The following is a 24,777-nucleotide window of genomic DNA, read 5'->3' as shown; positions in this document are numbered from 1 at the left end:
CAAAGCCAAGTTTGGGGCTGCTAACGTGTAGGGCTCAGCCTGGTCACAGGTCAGAAAGACTACGCCTTGCCATCTTTAAAAGCACTTTGCCATGAAAAGATGCCCATTTAAATCTCAAGATTTGGGGGAATTCCCTGGAGATCCAGTGGTCAGGACTCTGCGCTTCCACTGCAGGGGGCACAGGTTCAATAGGGAATCTAGGAGCCCACCTGCCTCGCAGCATGGCCAAAAAAGAAAATATTTTAGAAAATAAATAAATAACTTTCAAGATTCACGTTGTGAGCCCCCTTTCTCACAGTCCTCAAGGAGAACAAAGTTGGAAGACATCTCAGGCCAGCAGTGCCCAGTTCTGTCCCGCTCTGATCATTAGAACAGGAAATGGCATCAGCCCGCATTTCCTGCGTGGCAGGAGCTGTTAGCGCGTGGTTACAGCCCCTTCCAGGACAGGAACGTGCGGGCCGGAGAGGAAGGTGATCACTGGTCACCCGGCTCACACAGAAGGGGCTGGGACCCCGGCCCAGGCCCGCCCTGCCTGCCTTGAGAACCCAAAATCTTTTCTCTCAGACGCCTGCCTCAAGAGCCCCATGGATGCTGTCACACTGCTTTCCTAGAAGCTACACTCAGCAATGACATATGGTTTTAATTTTTTAAAAGCTGGAGAAAAATAAATAATACAGATTAGATTATCAGGAAAATTAAGAGCAGGGAACAATGAATGATTAATGAACGTGGGTCACTGGTGGGTGGAACTTGGAGGGCCCTGGGGTGGGAGGGGAAGGCCCTGGGGCCGGCCCGTCCTGGGTGGCCTTGAGCCAGTCTACCTCTGCCCCCGAACGCCTGCTTCTTCATTCACAAAATGGTGTCATACTTGCCCTGCAGGGTGGGATGAGAGCCAAATACATATATATGCTGTGCTACGCTAAGTCCCTTCAGTCATGTTCATCTCCTTGTGACCCCATGGACTGTAGCCCATCAGGCTCCTCTGTTCATGGGATTCTCCAGGCAAGAATCCTAGACTGGGTTGCCATGCCCTCCTCCAGGGGATCTTCCTGACCCAGGGATTAAACCCGCATTTCTTACATCTCCTGCATTGCCAGGGGGGTTCTTTACCACTAGTGCCACCTGGGAAGCCTATATAATTTTTTTTTTTGGCTGAGCCGTGCAGCTTGTGGAATACTAATTCTCCGACCAGGGATCGAACCCATGTTCCCTACGGTGAAAGTGTGGAACCTTAACCACTGGACCACCAGCTAATTCCCAAGAGCCAAATTAAAGAAGACACGCAAACACCCCAACACAGACCAGGACGAGCACTCAGTAAAGACCACAGGGCACTCCCAGTATGCCAACATCCACCCTGGGCCAGGGGCCATCCAGGTGCTTCCCCACCATTCCCTCATTAACCCTCGGGCAACCCACTGAGGTAGGATGTATTCTCAAAAAGGGGAGGCAACCGTCCAGGATCCAACCAGGGGTGCAAGCGGGAAGAGACAGAACTTCCTGGTTAGTGCTTGCACGTGGGGAGCGGGGCTCCGGACCGCCCCGCGACCACTGAGGGCCTCGGCTGACTTGCTCTGTCACCCCACGTTTCTGCTCCTGACCCTGCAGGGCATCAGAGACGGGGCAAGGAGGGACCCACCTTACGGAGAATGAGGTGGGAGATGGATGCGTTGGCGTCGATGATGATGGTGGACACTTTGTCGTCACGGATCTCCTTGAGCAGGGGCGTGGGGTCCCGGCTGTCATCCAGCATCCTCACAGACAGCGTCTCCTTGGAGATGAGGAAGCCACGCACCAGCTCCTCCAATCGCAGCAGGCCTGAGGGAGGGAAGGGGCCCTGAGTTAGAGCCCCTCCGTGTGCCCGGATGGGAGCGGCTGCTCCCTCCTCCCTAACACAGGGTAGCTGGGGAGAGGACGTGGGGCAGCTGTCCAGAGCGCAGCTGGCTCTCTTGGGGCGCTGGGCCAGGACCTCCCCTGCCCTCCACACGCCCGTCTTCTGCCACCTTTCTGCCCCCAACGGGCTGCGTCACAGGCACGCACACTTTGCACGTGCGGAGCCGCAATCTGCTCTTCTCGCCAAACCGGCAGTCTCTCGGGGTCAGCGCACAAACTCCAGCCGGCCAGGCGCTCAGGCCAAAACCTTTGATGGCAGCCTGGCTTCCTCTCCGTCTCACATCAGCGCCCAATCCACCCAGGCTCGAGTTTCAAAGCATACCCCGTGGCACTGAGCCACCATCACCGCCCTGGCCCAGGCCGCTGCCATCTCCTGCCTGTTACAACGGCCGCACCCGCCCCGCACCCCCAGGAGAGCCTGTTCCCCAGGCAGCAGCCAGAACTGCTGTAAGCAGGCATGTCCCTGTCTGTTCCAAACCCTCCGACGCCTTCTCATTTGTTCAGAGTGAAGGCCAAAGTCCTCACCGCCCCCAAGGCCCCACTCCATCTGCCCACGCGCCTCATCTCCCTGACCTCAGCTCCTCTCACTCACTCTCAGCCATGCTAGCCTCCTCGTTCACACACACGCACACACACACGTGCACACACACACACACCCCCGGTGGCCTCGGCGTTTGCTGTCCCCTCTGCCTGGAACACTCTTCTCCAGATCCCCACTCAGCTCCCTCCCTCACCACCTTCAGATCTCTACTCAAATGTCACCTCCTCAACAAGGCCCAAGCCCACCAGCCCATTTCAAATACCATCCACTGCCCCAGCTCTCCCAGTTCCTGTCATCTTCCTCTATTTATCCACAGAACTTTATATATATATATATATAGATAGATAGATATAGATATAGATATAGATATATATATACATACACACACACACACAAACATACACATATATATACTTTTTTTTTTTTTGGCTGTGTTGTGCAACATGGGATCCCAGTTCCCCAACCAGGGATCAAACCCACAGCCCCTGTATTGGAAAGTCGAGTCTTAGCCACTGGACTGCCAGGGAAGTTCCTGTCCACAGGACTCAACACTGCTGACTGGACCACATCTTCTCTATGTTTACCACCTGGCTCCTCTCATTAGCTCTAACAAGGGCGGGGACCCCTGGCCTGGCTCACGCACAGCCTGATACCTAAGACCAAGAAGAATGTCTGGACCACGCCAAGTGCAGGAAATACCTTACGAAAGGGGACTTCTTCCTGGAGGTGACTGAGCGTGGTCCTCTCTCTCTCCAGCTGCACACCCACAGGCCCACCAGCCCCCTAGACGTCCCCACTTGACTGTCTCAAGGACACCTCAAACCCACTGCGTACCCCAGAACTGACCATCCCTTCCTCCTCGGGCAGGACCTGGTCACCGTCCATGACCCCTCTGGCCTTCCTCACGATGCTCCTCAGATCCACCTGAGGAGCCACCACCTGAGCTCTAACCAAGACCATCCCTCCCCACCTCTGGGGGCTTTCCCTGCCACGTCTCCTGTCACTTTCCAAGTCTGCTCTCTACACTGCAGCCAAAGGGCCCAGAGAGCTCTTCTTGTGACACACTCCCCTGCCTAGCGCGGGTCCTTTCCCCACCCTCCATCACTGGGCTTCCCTGATGTCTCAACGGGTAAAGAATCCACCTGCAATGCAGAAGACACAGGAGACACATCTGTGTTCCATCCCTGGGTGGGGAAGATCTCCTGGAGGAGGAAATGGCAACCCACTCCAGTATTTTTGCCTGGGAAATCCCATGGACAGAGGAGTCTGGCGGGCTACAGTCCACGGGGTCACAAGAGTCAGACACGACTGAGTGATTTAGCACATCACCTTCAGGATAAAACACAGGCCCGGAGCAACAGAGCCCCATCTCTGGGTCCTGCTTCATTACTTCCACACAGGGGGCATCTTTGAGCCTCTCTGGGCCTTGCCTCTGCCTTGCTTTCTACTCAGTACCCACGCCTTCCCTCCTCTCCCACCTCAACTTATCCCCACCCTTCAGGTCCAGCACAGAGGTCACTTTCTCTGGGAGGCGGCCTCTGAGGCTCTCAGACCAGGGTAGGATCACCGCCCGCTCAACTCCTGAGAGCTCGCATCCCTGAATCACAACCGCTCGACCACCGTGCGATCCAGTGGCCCCGGAGCTCCGGGAAGTCAGGGACCCAGCCTAGCACTACTCACTGAAGACACGCTGGGACCTACAGGGCCCTGCTCTGAGCCATGCCTAGTGATGATCTGCACATTAAATGGTCTCCTTGGGGGTGGGGGAATGAGAAGCTCTACAGAACCAGAGATCTGGGTTCCTAAAGGGAAAGGGATGCGGGGAGAAGGAGAGACTGTGTCTGACTCCCCCAGACCTTACAACCAGGGGCACCAATGACTGTGAGAGACTAGATCTCTTGGGAAGAGGAGTTTGGAGAAACAGAAAACAAAGCCTCCCATCCTCCTCCCTCGGAATTCCCTGGCAGTCCAGTGGCTAGGGCTCCGCATTCTCACCGCCAAGGGCCTAGGTTTGACCCCTGGTCGGGGAACTAAGATCCCTCAAGCCGCAAGGTGTGGCCAACAAAATCAAATAAGTGAAAATGAGATAAAAAAAAAAAAACCCGTTCTCCCTCACACTCGGCCTTGGCGCAGATGAGGCTGGCCGAGGGGTAGTTGAAGGACTTGAGGATCCGGGAGACGGCCAGGCTGACGTCCTCGTTACTGGGGTACAAGCTGACGGACGCGAAGCGGAGGTACTGAAGGCGGGGCGTCTCCTCGGGACCCACCTTGATGTGGGGGATCTAAAGAGAGAAGAGCTTGTGCTCCCATCCTGCTCCCCTTCCCCGGCCCTCAGCCTCTAGGGACCCGCCCTCCCACCCCCCAGGCTCGCCTCTCACCTCCTTCTCTCCACAGATATGGCTCACCGTGGAGGCAGACGCGGGGCTGGAGGAGGGTCCCAGGACAGACACAACCCCCTTGGGCAGGATCTGACACACTGTGAGGGGCAGGAGGAGATCGCAGATTCAGGCGCCTGCTTCCTCCTCTCTGTCCCCACCCTTGGGGACCCTTCCCTGGCCCAGGAGAGAACCCCACACTCCACACAGGGCTGCCTGATCCTCCTCCCTGTGCCAGGCACCCGGAGGCCCGATCCCTGACCTGGCCATCGCAGGGGGAAAAAACAGAGGGGCCACGAGACAGAGGTGGACAGGGAGACACGGCAACAGAGAGCCAGGTCAGAGCAAGAGAGAAACAAAGAGGGGAAGAGGAGACACCAAAGACCTCCTTCTGGCTGCAAATCCAGTGTCTGGTTTCTCAGCCTTTGTCTTTCTCAACCTTTTTAACCACATAAAACCTAGGGTACGGGGCTTCCCAGGTGACTCAGTGGTAAAAGAATCCACCTGCCAATGCAGGAGACACAGGAGAGGCACGTTGCAGCCCCGGGTCAGGAAGATCCCCTGGAGGAGGAAATGGTAACCTGCTCTAGTATTCTTGCCTGGAGAATCCCATGGAGAGGACGCTGGTGGGCTGCAGCACATGGTGGCAACAGCCAGGGTTCCCTCTATGTTCTACACCCCAAACACCGTTCCTCTGTTGCATTTACTGGCTCTTTCTCCCCTTTTCTTTCTTCTTATACACGTGTGTGTCTCTAGGCTGGAGGCGGGCAGAGTCTTGTTTTCACCTGCCCAGTGCCCATCCTCATGGCAGAACTTGAACTTTCCCTCAGGGAACCACATGGTTCCCAGAACTGATTGATTCCTGACCCAGGATCAAAGAACCACATCGTTCTGGCCGCAGGGATCGGTTCAGAGATGGGGACGGGCTCAAACTAGGCCATTGAGAGCCTTCCCCAGGTCCCCTGCTAAAATTATCCCTGGCTTTGCTAAACTGGAGAGATGTAAAGTTTTGACCTGTTGTGGCCATCCTGACACCAGCTGGGGAGGGCACTCCTGAAAACAAAACCAACTGAGAGGAAAGTAGGGCCCAGAGATGAAGACACAGAGCTCCCTGGAACACCACTTGAGCATCTGTATTAAGCCATGCCAGAAACAATCCAGGGATATCATTCGAGTACCTGGATCCAAGCAAGCCCCAAATTAATCTTTAGGTTATTTTGCTGTTGTTCAGTCACCAAGTCATGTCTGACTCTTTGCAACCCCATGGACTGCACCACGCCAGGCTCCCTTGTCCTCCACTATCTCCCAGAGGTTTGCTCAGATTCATGCCCATTGAGTTGGTGATGCTATCCGACCATCTCATCCTCTGCTGCCCCATTCTCCTTTTGCCTAAAATCTTTCCCAGCATCAGGGCCTTTAGTGACATGGCCTGATAAGTTGTTTTTCTTAAGTCAGCCTGAGTTGGGTTTCTGCCACCCAACAAAGAGCATCGTAACTAAACATCTCATTTTCCTCCAAATGTACTCCCTGTATGCCTTCCGTGTTGGTGAGGGGGCTGGGGTGATCATTCACACACACCACATCCCTGGAAATGATCCTCAGCTTTGATCTTTCTCCTAATGGTCAAGTCACCAAGTCCTGTCTCTTTTTTGTCCTCAGATTTTCTCACATCTTTCTCCCTCTCTTCAACTCCTCCTCCCCTGTCCTATCTCAGGGCTGTCAACTCAGGCAGTCACCAGCCTCCTCATCAGCCACCCAAGTCTAGCCTCCAAGTTCTACTTTCACCAGCTCCCTGCTCCAAACCCATCAATGACTCCCCGCTGCCTGCAGGTGAAGATGGCATCTTTCAGCCTCCTCGAGCTGACCTGTCAACCTGCCCAGCCTCACCTCCCATCACCCAGCTATACTCTAGTCTCTCACGATCCCTGCAAACAGGTACTGAGCCCAGGTGGTCAGGCTGAGTGCAACCCCACATCATGTTCCTTGCCTCCAAACACTCAGTCCTCCCCTCTGCCCCAGCTCCAGACTACAGGCACATGCCTGGAACACCATCTGCCTCCACACCCTCCAACCCAGTCTCTCAATTTGTGTTCTGTGCTACTCCAGCCAAAAAAATCCAGGAGTCACTGGAGCCCATTTGGCCCTTCAAAGATCTGAAACAAACGTCAACAAAATAAAGGTTCTGATAAGGTCTGCAGGGAAGAAATCTAAAACTCGTTTGAAGGTCCACTAGTCTGTGTCCCAGCACGTCTGTTCAAGGGATATTCACTCACTCTGTGAGAACTCAATAGACTCATGAACCCCTATTAGAGGGCTGGTTGTGTTTCACAGGCTGGATCTTGAGCAATGCCTCTCTTTCTAGATCCTGCTCATGTTTCAGAGCTCAGCTTCAGGTTAGTCTTCTCCAGAACACCTTTGCTGTCCCTGCCCCTGAGGCCTCCAGCCCCACTGCCTGGGCCCCTCGTTACTTAGCTCTGGGGGCTAAGCATCCCCAGCCAGTCATGAAGCTTGTCTTTCAAATGAGGCCCTCGGGTCCTCCAGGGCAGCACCCAGAATAGGGCAGGCTGAGGGAGGGATGGAGGCAGCAGCCCGGCCTGCCTCACCCCCGCCCCCCCGTGGCCCTGCTCACTGGTGTCCGTGGTCTCGTACTGGCTGTCCCGCTGCAGCTCAAAGATGTCCACTTCCACGCGGGCCTTGGCTGGGACCTCGATGATCCCGTTGATCTGCTCCCGGGCCAGGGCCAGGGCCAGACGTTCGCCGCGGCCACACACGGTCTGGTCGTCCAGGATGGCAGCTGAGGCAACACAAGAGTTGGGGACCATACTCTTGGGTCCTGAGGGAGGAGGGGCTGGGCTCCTGGACTCCTTGGCTCTGAGGTAGGGCTGGAGGTGGGGTGAAGGGGTCCAGACTCCTGCATCTGAGCCTGGAGAGACCTGGGATGCTGACTCCTAGGCTCAGGGGGAGGAAGAAGCTGGGCAGGGGCTGCCAGACTGCAGCCCGGATCCCTGGGTTCCTGAGGGACCGGCATGATCAGAGAAGAGCCCCAGTGCCCAGTGGGAGGGTCTGTGGGGAGGCAGAATGGAGGGGGGCTTCAGGGCCTCACCCATGCGCAGTGATGAGAGCACCTGGCGGCTGGGGCTGGCGAAGGCGACAATCAGCAGCAGCAGCAGCTCAGCCGGCATCTTCCTCCCCTCCTCATGGGGACGCAGCTGCCGCGGCCCCCACTCGCCACCTGCAGGGAGACCCCCCCGCCCACGGGGAGATTGCCAAAACGGGGGCTTCTGAGCCCCTCTGTGGACTGCCGGATGGGGTGGTGACCATAGAGCCTGGGACGCAGTTGCTGAGCTCCGAAGGGCCCTGCCCTCATTAGAGCTGACAGTACTGAAGCCATCGCTGGGGGCGCCAAGACTCAGGAGACTAGCAGTGGTGGGGGCCGAGGCTCACGGCACCCCGGCACCAAGGGGGAGAAGCACTGATGGAGGATGTTCACAGCTACCCAAATGGGAGGGAGATATGAAGAGGATCTCAGGTAAGAGCAGATTCCAGGGACTATCTCCACCCCAATAGGAAACCAGGAAGTGCCACCCCCCACCCAGTTCCGCCCCTGTCTCTGGGCAGGCAGCCGTTACTAGGCAACAGAAACCGGCTGGAGAGGATGCAGTGGTTGCTAGGCAACCCCATCCCAGGCCTCACTTGCCACCTTCCTGACGTCCCTGGTTCCCACAATCCCACGGGGAGAGGAGCCTGGACATCCGGGGTCTGGAGGGGAAAGTATCCGGGAGTTAAGAAACTTGGGAAGAGAAAGACACATGGAGACACACAGATGGAGACAGATGGGAAGATCCAAGGCACCTAAGGGGCTAAAAAAGAAAAAAGGGGAAAAAAAAAGAGTAATGATGGAGAAAGACAAAAACAGACAGAGAGAAAGAAGAGAGGCTGGGGGTGGCAGAGATATGAAGAAACTCAAGAAAGGAAAAAGGGAAAATAGGCCAAGATATAAGGGAACAGAAAGATGATGCGAAGACAAGAGAATTGGGAGAAACAATGGAGAGAAACATTTCTCTCGTAATGGGGAGAAACAGAGAAGGAGAGTTGTAGGAAGAAGAGGACAGGACTAGGAAAGAGAAAGAAGGAGAAGACAGAAAACAGGGAGACATGGAGACAGAGTGAGAACGGGCAGGGCAGGGAGAGGAAGAGAGTGGGCAGGTAGAAGAGAGGGAAATCAAGACACAGGAGGGGACTTCCCTGGTGGTCCAGTGGTTAGGACTCCAGGCTCCCAGTGTAAGGGGCGCAGGTTCACTCCCTGGTAGGGGAACTAAGATTCCACATGCCAAGCAGTGTGACACACACAAAAAAGACACAGGAGGGACACAGAATGGAGAGAAGACACAAATCTACTCGAGATGCCACCAGTAAGCTGGATGGAAGGAGTGAATAAAGCGGGGGGGGCGGTGGGCACTATCTGCTGAATCGCGTGCCAAACTATGGCACCCCCCTGCTCTAGGGAGCTGAAGACTAGTGGGAGCCAGTGAGTCTCTGCTTCCCACAATTGCTCCAGTGCCCTTGCCTTCTGTAGGGGGACCACTGGGCAGGGATGAGTCTGGCCAATTGCATGGCTCCCCTGGTCAAGGGCCGGGCCCCATGGGAAGGGACACTTGGGTTTTAGGCTGGGGAGATGGCAGAATGAGACCCACCGATGGAGGAGGCAGAAGCACACGGCAACACTTCACATCATCCCTTGTAGCCAGAAAAACCTAGGCCAGGGCCGCCAGAGACTCCCTGGGTCCCTGCTCTGCCGCCACCTCCCAGGTGACCTTGAACAGGTCCCTCTCTCTCAGGACCTCTGGGAAAGACAGGCTGGGGGTAGGAGGGCCTGCTGGACCACCTGGGGCCTCTGGACGGTAATCTGCATCGAAGGTGAAGGCCTGTCAAGGGTGCAAAACCGAAAGAGGCAGGGCGAACCCAGAAGAACTCACAGGCACAGGGGTGTGCAGGGCGGGGCTAGGAGAGTGGTGCGAGTGAGGGGTCATCCTGAGCTCCAGGGGCTTCTGGGGACAAATCAGGGAGGAGACTAGAAACATAAAGACCAAGAAAGAGACAGGGGCCAGAAGGGCAGGGACCCGCAGGTGGCAGACACCGGTGGGAGCTGAAAGAGACAGTCAAGGGACTTGGCTGGGGTAGCAGATGGACAAAGAGGCACAGACAGAAAGACAGACAAACCAAAGGGAAGTGAGTGGGGCTCAATGAGGGAGAAGGACACACAGACATCACCTAGAAGTGAGACACCAAAGGGGACAGAGACAAGAGGGAGAGCGCAGAGAGAGAGGAGGGCAGGGAATCAGGCCCAGAGACTTAAGCAGAGCCAGATAAAGATGGAAACACAGCAGCTGAGTGAGCGGAATGGGCCCTGCCAGGAGAGGAAGACAGACAAGTGGGCAAGTGAGAAATATAGCAAAGGAGAGAGGGCAAATGGGGTGAGGGATAGAGAAAAAAGATGAACAGGTACAGGAACAGAGGGGAGGAGAGAAATCACCAAACTCTGACAAGGAGGGCTAGTCGGAAAGAGAGAGATGGAGAGAAAAGGCCTATGAGCCACACAGCTTCTCTAGAGAAGAGGAAAGACCAAGCGGGAGAGACAGACACAAGATTGAGAGACAGACTCCCCAACATGGAGAGAGGAGAAAGGAGAGTCAAGGAGGGAAACGGAGGGAGGGAAGAAGAGTGAGTGACCTGGAGGGGCACAGGCAGGGGACAAGAACCGACACATCCATCCATCTGCACAGAGGAGCATCCTGGAAGCAGGTCAACCCTAGAGACTGCAAGCCCCAAGGCAAGGGGAGGACTCAGAAGGGGAAGAGAGAATAGGGGGCCCGGGAGATCATCACGGAAGAGACAAAGTGGACCGCAAAGCAGGGCAGTGGCTAAGGAGTGAGGGATGGAGGAGACAGGATGAGGAGTGGATCTGGGGGAAGAAAGCAGAAAGTAAGAGAAGGAAGACGGCCTCCAAGCCCAGAGGTGGAGACAGAGGCAGACAGGTGAGCAGAGGCCCCGGCAAAGTGAACAGTGGACAGAGGGCAGTGGGGAGAGGGTGAGACCAGAGGATCCTCCCAGACAGAGAGGAGACAGGAGAGTTTTGAGAGACGGGAGGGAGGGGAGGGAGACCGGGAGGTCCATAGAGACACACCAAGAAAAGGCTGGGCTCACCGCAAAGAGAAAGAAGTTGGACAGAGTCAGAGAGAGGTCCAACAGACACATGAAATGGGAGATTCAAAAACGGAGAAAAGACACTTCCAGGAGACAGAGACCGGCTGGGATGGGGCCCACGGTAGGTGGAGAGGATGAGGTTCAGGGGAAAGGAGAGAGAGACGGGAGCAGAGTGAGAGAGCACAGCCGGCCACCGCGGACCGAGGCTGGAGCTAGCAGGGGCGGAGACCAGCCAGGAGTCCCGGAGGCGGAGTGAGGCCGCGAGTCAAAGCCAAATCAGCCCCTCAGGAGCCCAGCAGCTGGGGGGCTGAGGGGCACGGCTGAGCTGGGCAATGAGAAGAAGGGGTGAGGAGAGGCTAGGGGAAAGGAGGTGGGGAGATGGAGGGTGCAGGGCAGGCCCTTGGTGGGGGAGGGTGTCTGCCGGTCGGGGGGATCAAGGGGATGTGGGTCCCCCACCAGCCGCCGGCAGTGAGCCCAGCCTTCCAGGCCCAGGCCCAACCCGCACCCTGCAGACACTCACGGATCCTGGTGGGACGGAGGGCTGGGCTCCCTCGAGGCCCGAGGATCGGATCGACAAGGGGGAGATGCTCCGGCGCTGGGCGGCGTGGCTGGGGCGGGGGGAGAGGGCAGTCCACAGGGCCCCCTCCCCCGCCTCTTGCGGTGGCCCCCAACTGATCCCAAACAGGGGGCTCCCCGGGGGGGCAAGGAGGAAGGACAGGTGGAAGAGAAGAGGGCGGGCAGGGAGGGGAGGAAGGGGAAAGGAGAAAATGGAGGAGGGAAGGGGAGAGAGGAGAGGGGAAGGAGGCAGGAAGGTGAAAACGCAAGGGAGGGGGCACAGGCAGAGCCGGGGGAGGGGGAAGCCGGCCCAGGCAAGGGCCCCCGCCCCCTCCCCTAGCCGGGCCGGCCTGGGGGGGCCACGGGGGGCGAGGCCTGGGTGGCGACAGGGAAGCCGGCCATCAGGAGAGGTGGGGGAGGGGAGGGCTGGCTGGGGGGGGAGGGGGCCACCCCTTCCCCCCTCCCCCCTGGAGCCCGGGCCGGCCCTGGATGAGGAGGCTAAGGCCTGGAGTCCTCAAGCCCTCAGCCCGCGCCGGGAAGGCATGCTGGGGGCGGGGAGAGGCGGACGAGTGGCGGGGCCGGGGTGGAGGGGGTGCTGGTAGACCCCGAGAAGAGCCGCCGCCGACAAGCCGGGCCGGAGAGGTGGAGAGATGGAGAAGAGGAGGGAGGGGAGGATGGAGAGGAGCAGGTGGAAGAGGAAGGCGGAGGAGGGTGGGGTGTCCCGGGGCGCCCAGCGCAGGGCCTCGGCGGGAGGGCCTGGCCACGGACTCCTGGTCCCTTGCGAGGAGCAGCCGCCGGCTCCGGGCTCCCAGCTGGGCCTCCCTCCCCGCCGCCGCCGCCGCCGCCGCCGCCACTTCTTCTCCCCTCCGAGGCCGCCGCCTGCCTGCCCGCCTGCCGCCCGCGCTGGGTCCTGGAGCGCAGGGGGGCGGGGGGAGAGAGGAGGGAGAGAGGGAGGGAGACAGGGAGGAGAGCGGGCAGGAGGAAGGGAGGGAGGCAGGCGGAGATAGAGAGAGAGGAAGACGGAGAGAGAGGGAGAGATCGGAGGGAGGGGAGTCGGGGGAGGGGGAGCCCGTTGGTCCGGCTGGGGGGCCCCCGCGAGGAGAATGCTGATGAGGGCAAGGCGCTGCATTGGACAGAGGGCCCACCCCTCGGGCCACCTCCTCCACCACACCATGCCACCGCCCTGCCCGGGCAGCCCTTGGGCACAGGCGCCCACAGGAGACAGAGACTGAGAGGCAGGGAGACCTGGGGAGAAGGCCATGCAGCTGGGGGAGAGGGCTACGGAGATGACGAAAAATGCAGAGAAACGGCAAGACAGCCATCAAGAGCCACAGAGGTGGACCAGGGTCCACAAAGCCCACAAGGACAAGGACAGGAAGAAGCCCAGCGCAAAGAAAGGGCCATCGAGACAAGGGAGCAGACCAGAGACAAACTAAGGACCTCGGAGGCAAGGACAGCTGGTGGACCCAGAGAGCCCCTCGTGAAGAGGGGGACAGAGGGAAGCTGGTGGACTGAGGCCCTCGGGCACAGAAGACATGGGGAGTGGTCTGGGGTGACGGGAGAAGAGGCCCACAGAAACTGGAACAAGGGCGCACATCACGGAGACTGGGAGGAGGGCCAGGGAAAGGGGGAGCAGGTCATGGACCTGGAGGGAGGCCCACAGGGGCCAGAAAATCCAGAAAGGCAGAATGAGGACCCAAAAGACCCGCTGAGGCAGGCACAGCGGGCCTGGGGGAAAGAGGGAGTAGCCCCTAGAAACAGGAATAGCCCCCAAGGAGAGGCAGGGATGGGTGGTGAGTAGGGGAATTCTCCATGAAGCAGAGAAATCCTGGGGACCTGAGTGGGTGGGGAGGAGAGTCACCCACCCGAGCATAGAGGCAGTGGGAAAGGTCAGGGAGCTGGAGGGCAGAGCCCACAGAAGTGGGAGACCCCCTCCCTCTGGGAGAGAGCTGAGCAGGGCAGGGGTATGGCAGAGAGAAGCAGGAGTGGGGGTGGGTGGTGCACGGCTGGGTGGGGGGTGAAATTTGGGGGGAAGGAACATGACAGTTGGTGCTGAAGGCTGAGTCCGTGACTCACCACCACCCCCAATGCTCGTGATGGGGAGGAGACACTAATGCACTCACTCACGTGCAGCCCCCAGCACACGTGACTGCATGCCTCGCGAGAAGGCACACAGTCGGCACGTGGCAACTCTCACATCGGCCTGGCACAGAAGTCCCTCTGCAGCTGGCATGTGGGGTGGCCCCAATGTACATCTGCCACATATATTTGACCCTGAAGGACCTCTGACTTTGCATACCCCTCCTCACGTGATTTAAGGAACCCCCAACACCCACTCTCAGCTCCAGCTAGGTCTGAAAGCCCAGATTTACAGTGGCCTCCAGGCCATTGCTTATGCAGGGACCCCAGCATAGAATGATATTCTCTCTAAGCTGATCCTGTCCCAGATGCCCTAGTCCCGTGCCACCACCTCCAGAAAAACTGATGCAGGCCTCAGCTTACTCCCGCATCATCTGAAGTGAAGCGACCTAGTCAATCCAGATAAACTGGGAATTCCAAGCTGAAGGTATAAGCAAAAAGATAAGTCAAGCTGGACCCTTCCGTTTTCAAGTGGGGAAAGGAGGCCGCTGAAGAGTGAGTATCTGCCCAAGAGCATGGAACCCCAAAGGCTGAGTCTAGCTTCCAGGTTATCTGGTTCCTGCCCCTGGTGCTTTCACCCTGAAAGCAATAATGCATTCATCCGGACTTCCCAGATGGTGCTAGTGGTAAAGAACTCTCCTGCCAATTCAGGAGATGTAAGAGACATTGGTTCGATTCCTGGTTCGGGAAGATCCCCTGGAGGAGGTGCATGGCAACCCACTCCAGTATCTTGCCTGGGAAATCACATGGACAGAGGAGCCTGGTGGGCTACAGTCCATAGGATCACAAAAGAGTCCGATATGACTTAATGACTAAACAATAACCATCTAGGGTTCATCCAACATCCCTTCTACCCTGAATCCACAGCGAAAGTTCCCTCTATGTTCTACACCCCAAATACTGTTCCTCTGTTGCATTTACTGGCTCTCTTTCTTCCCTTTTCTTTCTCCTTATACATGCATGTATCTCCAGGCTGGGAGGCGGGCAGAGTCTTGTTTTTACCTGCCCAGTGCCCATCCCCATGGCAGAACTTGAACTTTCCCTCAGGGAACCACATGGTTCCCAGAACTGATTGATTCCTGACTCAGGATCAAAGAACCACATCGTCCTGGCCACAGGGATCAGTTCAGAGATGGGGACGCGCTCAAACTAGGCCATTGAGAGCCGTCTCCATAGGGTGGCAGAGTCAGACACAACTGAAGTGACTTAGCACGCATGCAGTGCATGCATCCATTTGGTATGAGGCTCTGGATGTCCCACCTGAGTGGGACCTAAGAGTGTAGATCTTGGAGTGCACTCCTGTGTTAGTATCCTGGTTGTGTCTCTTCCTAATGATGAGACATAGGGACTTCCCTGGTGGTCTAGTGGTTAAGACTCAACGCTTTCAATGCATGGGGTATGAGTTCTATCCCTAGGTTGGAAACTAAGGTCCTGCATGCTGCACAGCCAAAATAAATTGTTTTAAAAAGGAAGCACTTGAGATCCTAATAAAAATAACTCTTACACAACTTTTTTTAAATTTTAAAAAATTTTTATTATAGTTGATTTACAATGTTGTTAATTTTTGCTGTACAGCAAAGTGATTCAGATACACATATATATGCTTTAACGTTCTTAGTATTTATTATTATATATCTGGCTATGTTGGGTTTTAGTTGCAGCATGCAGGATCTTTCGTTTGCAGCGTATGGACTCTATAGTTGTGGTGCATGGGCTTAGATGCCCCAAGGTGTGTGGGATCTTAACTCCCTGACCAGGGATTGAACCTGCATGCCCTGCATTGGAAGGCAGATTCTTAACTACTGGACCACCAGAGAAGTCCCCTCATATTCTTTTCCATTATGGTTTATCACAGGATATTGAATGGAATTCCCTGTGCTATACAGTAGGTCCTTGTTGCTTATCCATCCTATATATAATGGTTTTTATCTGCTAATTCCAGGCTCCCAATATTTCACTCTCCCACCCCACATTCTTGGCAACCACAGGTCTGTTCTCCGTATCTGTGAGCCTGTTTGCTTCATGGATATCTTCTGTTGTGTCACGTTTTAGATTCTATGTATAAGTTACATCATATGGAATTTGTCTTCCTCTTAGTTGACTTACTATGATAAACTCTAATTCCATACATATTGCTGCAAATTGACATTATTTCATTTTTTTATGGCTGAGTAGTATTCCATTATGTATATATACCCCATCTTCTTTATCCATTCATCTGTTGGTGGACATTTAGCAATGGAGGGAGGGGAAGCAATTAGAACAATAGAATCTCTTGCAGGTCCCCTCCTGTCCTTGGGGAGTAGAGCAGCTCTGGCAACTGCAGTGCTGGGTGGGGGGCAACTTGCTTCCAAGGCCCTGAGGGCCATCCATAAGGGGATGTGAGTAGTCCAGAGCTCCTCAAACATATGGGGATTCCAGCCTTCCTGAGCTTCTGGGCCATCAGCCTGGAAAAAGAGCACCCTAGAAGAAAGTGGAATACAGTCCAGACACTACAGGGTCACCACCTTCAGGTTCTCACCCTGGTTGTCTTTCAGGTCATCTACCCTCTACACACGGAGAAGGCAATGGCACCTGAGAGTCTGCTGAGAGTCGGACACGACTGAGCGACTTGACTTTCACTTTTCACTTTCATGCATTGGAGAAGGAAATGGCAACCCACTCCAGTGTTCTTGCCTGGAGAATCCCAGGGACGGGGAAGCCTGGTGGGCTGCCGTCTCTGGGGTCACACAGAGTCGGACACGACTGAAGTGACTTAGCAGCAGCAGCAGCAGCAACCCCCTACACATCTTGTTTCTTCAAATGGAATTGCCAGAGCTAGCTGGCCTGGCCTGAGACCTTAGTGACTCTTCAGTATGGGAGGTGGAGTAGGGGCCAGATTTCCCAAAAGGTAGGAATTCAGACCTCTGGCCTGGGCTAGAGGAAGCCTAGGGGTATCATGGCAGGGAGAGAAGGGGGCCCAGGAGATTCCCATTGCCATCTCCTCTCTCCTGGCTCTGAAAGCCTTGATAATGAAGGCAGGAACATCGCTGTCCTGGACTTGGTTTACTTTGAAATTCTCCTGGACCAGAGCCTGAGTTGAAAGGAGTCTGGGGAAAAATGAGGATCCATCTGGGTACCTTCCCCACCCCGACAGCAGTTTCCTTCCTGGCTCCTTCCTGTCATCCCTCAGTGACCTCAGAGAGAGGCCCCCCTGCCACCCAAGATCAGTCCATGTCCTCTGTCCCCCTGCTTTATTTTCTTTACAACTACTGTCACTGGCTGTCTACAGCTACTTGTGTACCCTAATCTTTTATTTTCTTACAGTATTTATTTTTGGCTGCACTTGGCTTTACTATATGTGGGCTTTCTCTAGTTGTAGGGAGCAGGGGCTACTCTCTATTTGCAGTACACAGGCGTCTCTTTGTGGTAGCTTCCCTTGGGGCAGAACACAGGCTCTGTAGTTGTCCTCTGGGCTACCTGACCCGATGCATGTGGGACATTCTCAGATCAGGAATGCAACGGGTGCCTCCTGCACTGGTAGGCGATTCTTAACCACTGGTTGAGCCACCAGGGAAGCCCTGAACCTGATACTTTTATATTCTCAGAAATTAAAATCCAGGAGGGCACAGACTTTTCCTGTTCCTTCTCTATCCCTACAAAGATTAACCTTGACTTGGCATATTGCAGCCGCTTATTAAATATTCACGATAGGAAACCAAACAAATGCCCCTCCTGGATTTTACTGTTTCTCCTTCCAACTTCCATTTCCTCCCTTACCCTTCAGATCTTCCTTGCTCGCTCAGATTCCCTATCCGTGCTTTTCCTCCAACATTTCTTCCTCCCCCTTCCCTCAAGGGTCCCTCGGTTTTTCTTCCCTTCTTTCTTTCTGCCTTTATTCTTCTCTAACAAAGTCTAGAGCCCTGATTTCCCCTTTTTCTCCTTCCCTTCGCGCTGACCAGAGCTTCGCTCTCTCCCTTCGCTCTTCAGGGATTCCTAAGCTTCAGCTCCCCCACCTCCGCCGCCCTCCTGGTGTTTGTGCCTCAATTTCCCCTACTTTCCCCTTGGAGAACGACCCACCTCCCGCCCAGCGGCCCCAAGATGGCGCCAGAAACGTCGCTCTGCCGCCTGACGTCATCGCGCCGTCCTCCCTTCTCGAGCCGTCAAGAGGGGTCGAGGAGGAGGTGGAGGAGGAACATCCTTCAGAGGGCGTAAGGAGGCGGGCCCTATCAGTCGGAGGCGGGCCAGTGAGAAAACGTCGCTGGAGGATTGGTTGGGTGCTGCGGAGGGAGCCCAACGCCCGATACTATTGGTCCAGGGCTCGGAGACGTGAGCGTCGATTGGCCCAACGGCAGAGGCCAGACGGACGATGATTGGGCGCACTCGGCCATCCGCGCGGCGGCCAAGGAGGAAGGTGGGAGGGGCGTTGCTGCGGGCGATCGGGGGCGAGAGCGAGGCTGCGGAGCAGGCGAGAGGTGACGGCGGGAGCTAGAGAGGGCACAGCGCTAGGGTTGCCGCGCAAGGGGAGCTGCGGCCCGGGTCCGGGTCTGGCCCCGGGGTGTGCGAGACGGCGGAGGCGGGTACGTGCGAGCTGGCGTGTGAAGGGCCGGCCGGGCTCCCCACCCTGCCCGTGCGGCCTTCTCTCGCCACCTCGCCTGCGCACTGAGGACCGGAGGGGGGGGCGCGCGCCGGGAGGTGGGGCGGAGCGGTACCAACGGCCCGCGGGGTGCGCGGGAGACCGGGCCGGGGCGGCGGGTCGGAAGGGGGCGAGAGTCGTGGGAAGGGCTGATTGAGGAGGGACGGGGCTCGGGCTGGGCGCTATCGGGTACTTGGGTGGGAAGGGAGGCGTTCGAGTGTCCCCGGGAGGGTCTCTAAGGCTCCAGGGAGTACGCGGCTAGGGGCTTGGCTGTGGGACAACCCAGGACGAAGGCTGGACGGTTAGAGGACAGCTGGGTTCCCGGGGAGGGGTTCCGGCCGTGAGAACGGAGGTGGTTAAGTTGACGTAAAGCGAAAATCTAGTTATGCCTGGAGAGTTAAGCTCATGAGTTAGGTCTTCAGTGTGAAAAGATACCAGGAAATGGATATGCCTGGTATCTTAGGGCGAGGTGGAGGTCCCAGTGTGAAGGATGAGGATGAGTTACATTAATGTGAAGAGTTAAACCAAAGTATGTGGGGAGGGAGAGCGAGCGGGGAGGGTTGGGCACTCTTGGAATGGGTTGAGAGACCTGAGAATGGGTCTCTGTGTAAAGAAGTTTTATGTTATATGAAACTGTGGTCTTCGTGTTTATCGAATAACTTGAGAAGTAGTCTTTTTGGAAAGTACCAGGAATTAGGTCAAGGTGAAGAGTAGGAATTGGGGGTCCCTTGAGGATTTTAGGGTGATGAGAGCTATCTGTGTGTCTAGGGTGGAACAGGGGGTCTGGGTAGCCCCAGGGATAATAGGCTGATGAGACGGGCTTGGGTTGTTAGGAAGGAAGATCTGGCTGGCTGTCAGGGTTAGGGTGCTGATGCAGGGTTTAGGTATTCTTAATGAGGTTTGGACAGTGGGAGGAGTATGTGGGAAAGGAATCTAAGCCATTATGAGGGGTAGTCTGGATATTCTTGGATTGGATAGAGTATGTGTGGGATCTTTTTGCAGAAAAGAGGAATTTGGGTATCAAGAGGGGATCTGAGCATCCCTGGAGTGGGTTAGGGTGGGGTTGGGTCTTTCTGCAAGGAAGAAAAGGTTAGATTAGTAATGTGTGTGTGTGTCTGTGTGTGTGGGCGGGGCGGGGGGGGGGGTGGTGCGGAGGTCTGTCCCTGGAATGGATTAGGGTGAGGGTGGGTCTTTTTTAAAGAAGGATCTGGGTATCCCAAGAATAAGTTAGGATGGGAATGGTCTTTTTTGCGAAGAAGAATATGTGGAGAGAGGTTCTGGGAATCCCTCAGTTGTCCAGGGTGGTTGTCTATGAAGAAGTGGGGCTTAAGTCAGTACGAAGAGGGGGCTGGGTACCCCAGAGGGACTTAGAATTGTGGATGAGGTCTCAGTGCACAGAAGAGGTAGAGGATTAATGGGAAGAGTGTCTGGGTGCTCTGGAGACATGCGTTAGGGTGGTGGGAGGGGTCTAAGTGTGAAGAAAGTTCTGGCTGTCTTTTGTGACGATGAGTCTAGAAGTTCTGGGTAGGCTATTAGGATTGTGGGAAAGGGCCTTAGTGTGTAGAGGGAGTTAAGTAATTTGAACAGAGGGACCTGGGAATCGTGGGAAAGTGGTTAAGGTGGGCAAGGTCTGGGTGTGGAGATGGGTTAGGCCAATGTGAGAAAAGTTTATTGATGTGAGGAACCTTGGCACCAAAGGGAGAAGGTTAGTGGGTGATGGGCTATGTGCAGAGGAGGGAGGTTGAACCATGAAAAGGTGCTGAAAGCGGTCGGGCATTGGGACAGTTTGAGTGGTTGGGGTGTGAAGAGAGAGAGAGACCCTGGGGGTGGAAGCAGAGGAGGAGCGAGCTGTGAGAAATGGGTGGTCCAAGCCTGTGAGGACTCTCCTGGGCATCTGGGGTAGGGATGGGTAGTGTGTTGGTAAGGAGTCAGTAGAGGAAGTATTGACTGAAGAGGTTCCTGTGTGGTAGGTTGGCGTCTTGGGCCAGCTGTGGGGCAGGAGGATGAGAGAGTCAACAGGTTGCAAGGATCTGGTGGTGGGAATTTAAGATTCAGAGATGAGATTTGGGTAGATTGACTGGGAAGGGACTGGGGGAAAGGTTTTGTGCTTGGTGTTCTTGTGTGTTCAGGAGAGGAAGGGAGTGGGGTGTGGGTAGAAATATGGAAGCAAAAAGTTAGAGGGGGAAATTGATCTAGGGTTTTGGTAGAGCAATGATAAAGGGAAAGAACTGTCCCTGGGAAGGACTGAAGAATCAGTGACTTAGATATGATTTGTCCCCACATCTCCCAGCCCAGGGTGTTGCCACCGTCATGACTGAAGAGTCAGAGGAAACGGTCCTGTACATTGAGCACCGCTATGTCTGCTCTGAGTGCAACCAGCTCTATGGATCCCTGGAGGAGGTGCTCATGCATCAGAACTCCCATGTGCCCCAGCAGCACTTTGAGCTGGTGGGTGTGGCTGACCCCGGAGTCACTGTGGCAGCAGAGGCAGCTTCTGGCACCGGCCTCTATCAGACCCTCGTCCAGGAGAGCCAGTACCAGTGCTTGGAGTGTGGGCAGCTGCTCATGTCACCCAGCCAGCTCCTGGAGCACCAGGAGCTGCACCTGAAGATGATGGCACCCCAGGAGGCAGTGCCAGCTGAGCCACCACCCAAGGCGCCTGCCCTGAGCTCCAGTACCATCCACTATGAGTGTGTGGATTGCAAGGCTCTCTTTGCCAGCCAGGAGCTCTGGCTGAACCACCGGCAGACGCACCTCCGGGCCACTCCCACCAAGCCTCCGACTCCAGTTGTCCTGGGGTCCCCAGTTGTCGTGGGGTCCCCCGTGGGCCAGACCCGCGTGGCTGTGGAGCACTCGTACCGCAAAGCAGAAGAGGGCGGGGAAGGGGCAGCTGTCCCGTCTGCCGCTGCCACCACCACTGAGGTGGTGACCGAGGTGGAGCTGCTCCTCTACAAGTGTTCGGAGTGCTCTCAGCTCTTCCAGCTGCCAGCTGACTTCCTGGAGCATCAGGCCACCCACTTCCCTGCTCCCGCCCCAGAGTCTGAGGAGCCCGTCTTGCAGCAGGAGACTCTGACCCCAGCGCCGGTGGAGGTGCCTGTGTCTCAGCCTGAGCCCGTGCCCTCCTCTGACCACAGTTATGAGCTGCGCAACGGGGAAGCCCTCGGGCGCGATCGCCGGGGGCGCAGGGCACGGAGGAACAACAGCGGAGAGCCAGGCGGGGCAGCCACCCAGGAGCTCTTTTGCTCAGCCTGTGACCAGCTCTTTCTCTCACCTCACCAGCTACAGCAGCACCTGCGGAGTCACCGGGAGGGTGTCTTCAAGTGCCCCCTGTGCAGTCGTGTCTTCCCCAGCCCTTCCAGTCTGGACCAGCACCTTGGAGACCACAGCAGTGAGTCTCATTTCCTGTGCGTGGACTGTGGCCTGGCCTTTGGCACGGAGGCCCTCCTCCTGGCCCACCGGCGAGCCCACACCCCCAATCCTCTGCATTCGTGTCCGTGTGGAAAGACCTTTGTCAACCTCACCAAATTCCTTTATCACCGGCGTACCCACGGGGTTGGGGGTGTCCCTCTGCCCACAACACCAGTCCCCCCGGAGGAGCCCGTCCTTGGCTTTCCTGAGCCAGCCCCAGCAGAGACTGGAGAGCCAGAGGCCCCGGAGCCCCCCGTGGCCGAGGAGAGCTCTGCCGAGCCTGCCGCCCCAGGCACCTACCGCTGCCTCCTCTGCAGTCGCGAGTTTGGCAAGGCGCTGCAGCTGACCCGGCACCAGCGTTTTGTGCACCGGCTGGAACGGCGCCATAAGTGCAGCATCTGTGGCAAGATGTTCAAGAAGAAGTCTCACGTGCGTAACCACCTGCGCACGCACACGGGCGAGCGGCCCTTCCCCTGCCCGGACTGCTCCAAGCCCTTCAACTCGCCCGCCAACCTGGCCCGCCACCGCCTCACACACACAGGAGAGCGGCCCTACCGCTGCGGGGACTGCGGCAAGGCCTTCACCCAGAGCTCCACGCTGAGGCAGCACCGTCTGGTGCATGCCCAGCACTTCCCGTACCGCTGCCAGGAGTGCGGGGTGCGCTTTCACCGGCCCTACCGCCTGCTCATGCACCGCTACCACCACACGGGCGAGTACCCCTACAAGTGTCGAGAGTGCCCCCGCTCCTTCCTGCTGCGCCGGCTGCTGGAGGTGCACCAGCTGGTGGCCCACGCCGGGCGCCAGCCCCACCGCTGCTCGTCCTGTGGCGCTGCCTTCCCCTCCTCGCTGCGGCTGCGGGAGCACCGTTGTGCAGCTGCAGCCGCCCAGGCCCCGCGGCGCTTCGAGTGCGGCACGTGTGGCAAGAAAGTGGGCTCAGCCGCTCGGCTGCAAGCGCACGAGGCCGCTCACGCGGCGGCTGGGCCAGGGGAGGTCCTGGCTAAGGAGCCCCCGGCCCCTCGGGCCCCGCGGGCTGCGCGCACACCCATCACCTCCCCGACAACCCTCGGGAGCGCGGCCCCCGCTGCCCCTGCGGCCCCCGCCCGACGTCGCGGCCTGGAGTGCAGCGAGTGTAAGAAGCTGTTCAGCACGGAGACGTCGCTGCAGGTGCACCGGCGCATCCACACCGGCGAGCGGCCGTACCCGTGCCCTGACTGTGGCAAGGCCTTTCGTCAGAGTACCCACCTGAAGGACCACCGCCGCCTGCACACCGGTGAGCGGCCGTTTGCCTGTGAAGTGTGTGGTAAGGCCTTTGCCATCTCCATGCGCTTGGCAGAACATCGCCGCATCCACACGGGCGAACGGCCCTACTCGTGCCCCGACTGTGGCAAGAGCTACCGCTCCTTCTCCAACCTGTGGAAGCACCGCAAGACCCACCAGCAGCAGCACCAGGCAGCTGTGCGGCAGCAGCTGGCAGAGGCCGAAGCCGCCGTGGGCCTGGCTGTGATGGAGACTGCAGTGGAGGCTCTGCCCCTGGTGGAGGCCATTGAGATCTACCCTCTGGCTGAGGCCGAGGGGGTCCAGATCAGTGGCTGACTGCAGCTCGTTTCCCTCTTCAGCACTACCAGGCCCGGTTGCTGAAAAACCTCCACCGCCCCCTTAGGTCTCTGTACATACTGTGCCCCTTTCCACTCCTCCCAACTGCCATGTAAGTTCTGTAACTGGATTTATTGTCTTCTGAGGGGGGTGCTGTAGGGTCCTTGACATGAATAAAGGTGGGCCCCCCCACACCTGTTAGCACTGGTGGCCCCAAGGTAAAACAGTCAATAAAGACTGAGTTGGACATGGACGTGCTTTTGTCTGGCCTGACTGTGTGGGATGGTGGAACTTGTTAACTGTGAGCCCCCAGGTTCTTGGGTCTGACTTGTCATGGCTGCATCCCCAGTGCCTAGAGCAGAGCCTGGCAAGCGGTGGAGCTCAGTAAACGGGAACCCAGAACCTAAGAGGAGGACTTGGAGTCCGTGGGCTCTCTGAGCAGTGACTTCCCTCTGGTCATAGGTCGGGGCAGTGTGGTTCTCTGACCACTAGAGGTCCCCAAAGCCCCATGGAAAAACTTGAAGCTGTTTCTGCTTGGGGGCAGGAACCTTTAGGAAAGTCTTCAGGTTGTTCTTACTACCGTGTTGCCCCTGCTCTGGCCTGATGTGAGCGGTCTCCTCCAAGGCCATCTGGTGTTCTCATCATGGACCCCTGAGGGCAAATGCACGTCTCGGAAAGGTATGATCTCCGGGGCAGTGGAGGAGGTGGCTTCTGGGACAAGATCCAGCTGTGGGGCTGCAGAAGATGAACAGTTTCTGGGGGTAGGAAGGTGCTCTGACACCCACCTGGAGTTAGCCAACAGTTGCTTGTTGTGGCGGGAGAGGTGGTTGGGGTGGCTGGCTGATATTTGAATGCCTAATTTGTCTCAAGTGTTTGCCTACATTTTTTGGAATCTTCACCCTGGTCCTGTGACAAGAACATTTTGTAGGAAAGGAATCTGAAGTCAAAAGTAGTGAGGAGACTTACCCAAGGTCATTCAACCCGCACAGGGCAGAGCTTGAATTTCAGCGTAGTTTCATTTGACTTAATCCCCTGTGTGCTTCCCTCTACATTCTGCTGTCTTCTACATCCTTGAGGGGGAGGGCGGTGGAGAAGAGATGGTGACTGTGTGACTGGAAGTGCCTGGCTTCTATGCTAGTCTTTGTCTCTAACAGCCCCCTGCTCCCCCCCCCACACCCCGCCGCAGGGTTACCCCAGTCTTTTTGTTAGGATTCTTACTGGAACCCTAGGGAATGAGAGGTAAAGGGAGCTCTTTGCATTGAGACCAGTGGAAAGGGAGGCCTAAGAGTTGCCCCCTCAGCCTCTCCATTGCTCTTGATTGACTCCCTTTAGCAATCCTGTAGCCCTCTGTGGGCACTGGGGCTTAGGCTTAGGCTTCATTGTTTAAAAAGGTAAAGCTCTCAACCCTTTGATATCTTGAAAGCTCCTAATGAAGAACAGCACTTATCTGTTAA

General features: G+C 56.8%; 2 protein-coding genes across 8 annotated transcripts in view; one reads left to right on the top strand and one right to left on the bottom strand.

Moving 5' to 3' along the window:
- GRIK5 (glutamate ionotropic receptor kainate type subunit 5) overlaps positions 1–17,875 on the bottom strand; it is a 68,684-nt gene extending 50,809 nt beyond the window's left edge. Inside the window, exons 1-6 of one of the 3 annotated variants that reach the window (XM_061388420.1) lie at positions 17,767–17,875; positions 7,913–8,041; positions 7,439–7,603; positions 4,813–4,910; positions 4,551–4,716; positions 1,640–1,818 (exon numbers count right to left, since the gene is read on the bottom strand). In XM_061388420.1, the coding sequence (XP_061244404.1) occupies positions 1,640–1,818; positions 4,551–4,716; positions 4,813–4,910; positions 7,439–7,603; positions 7,913–8,041; positions 17,767–17,824 (795 nt within the window). In that variant the 5' untranslated portion in view covers positions 17,825–17,875. Of the gene's footprint in view, positions 1–1,639; positions 1,819–4,550; positions 4,717–4,812; positions 4,911–7,438; positions 7,604–7,912; positions 8,042–11,533; positions 11,921–17,766 lie in introns of those variants that run through there. The other 2 variants (XM_061388422.1, XM_061388421.1) reach the window with 2 other exon arrangements.
- A 71-nt stretch (positions 17,876–17,946) lies between these two features.
- ZNF574 (zinc finger protein 574) lies at positions 17,947–23,576 on the top strand. 5 transcript variants are annotated; one of them, XM_061388423.1, is made up of 2 exons: positions 17,947–18,161; positions 20,613–23,576. In XM_061388423.1, exons 1-2 carry the CDS (start codon positions 18,056–18,058, stop codon positions 23,321–23,323), a joined length of 2,817 nt encoding a protein of 938 aa, XP_061244407.1. In that variant the 5' UTR covers positions 17,947–18,055; the 3' UTR covers positions 23,324–23,576. The 5 variants fall into 5 exon arrangements, with proteins under 5 accessions (XP_061244407.1, XP_061244408.1, XP_061244411.1 ...); XM_061388424.1 differs by having other exon boundaries at positions 18,107–18,266; XM_061388427.1 differs by lacking the exon at positions 17,947–18,161 and adding an exon at positions 18,394–18,412.
- The last annotated feature ends 1,201 nt before the right edge of the window (positions 23,577–24,777 follow it).

Source organism: Bos javanicus, chromosome 18 (genome assembly GCF_032452875.1).
Source record: "Bos javanicus breed banteng chromosome 18, ARS-OSU_banteng_1.0, whole genome shotgun sequence".
In the NCBI taxonomy this organism is placed as follows: domain Eukaryota; kingdom Metazoa; phylum Chordata; class Mammalia; order Artiodactyla; family Bovidae; genus Bos; species Bos javanicus.
The sequence above is the reverse complement of the archived record's forward strand: the minus strand, read 5'-3'. Positions and strand labels throughout refer to the sequence as shown.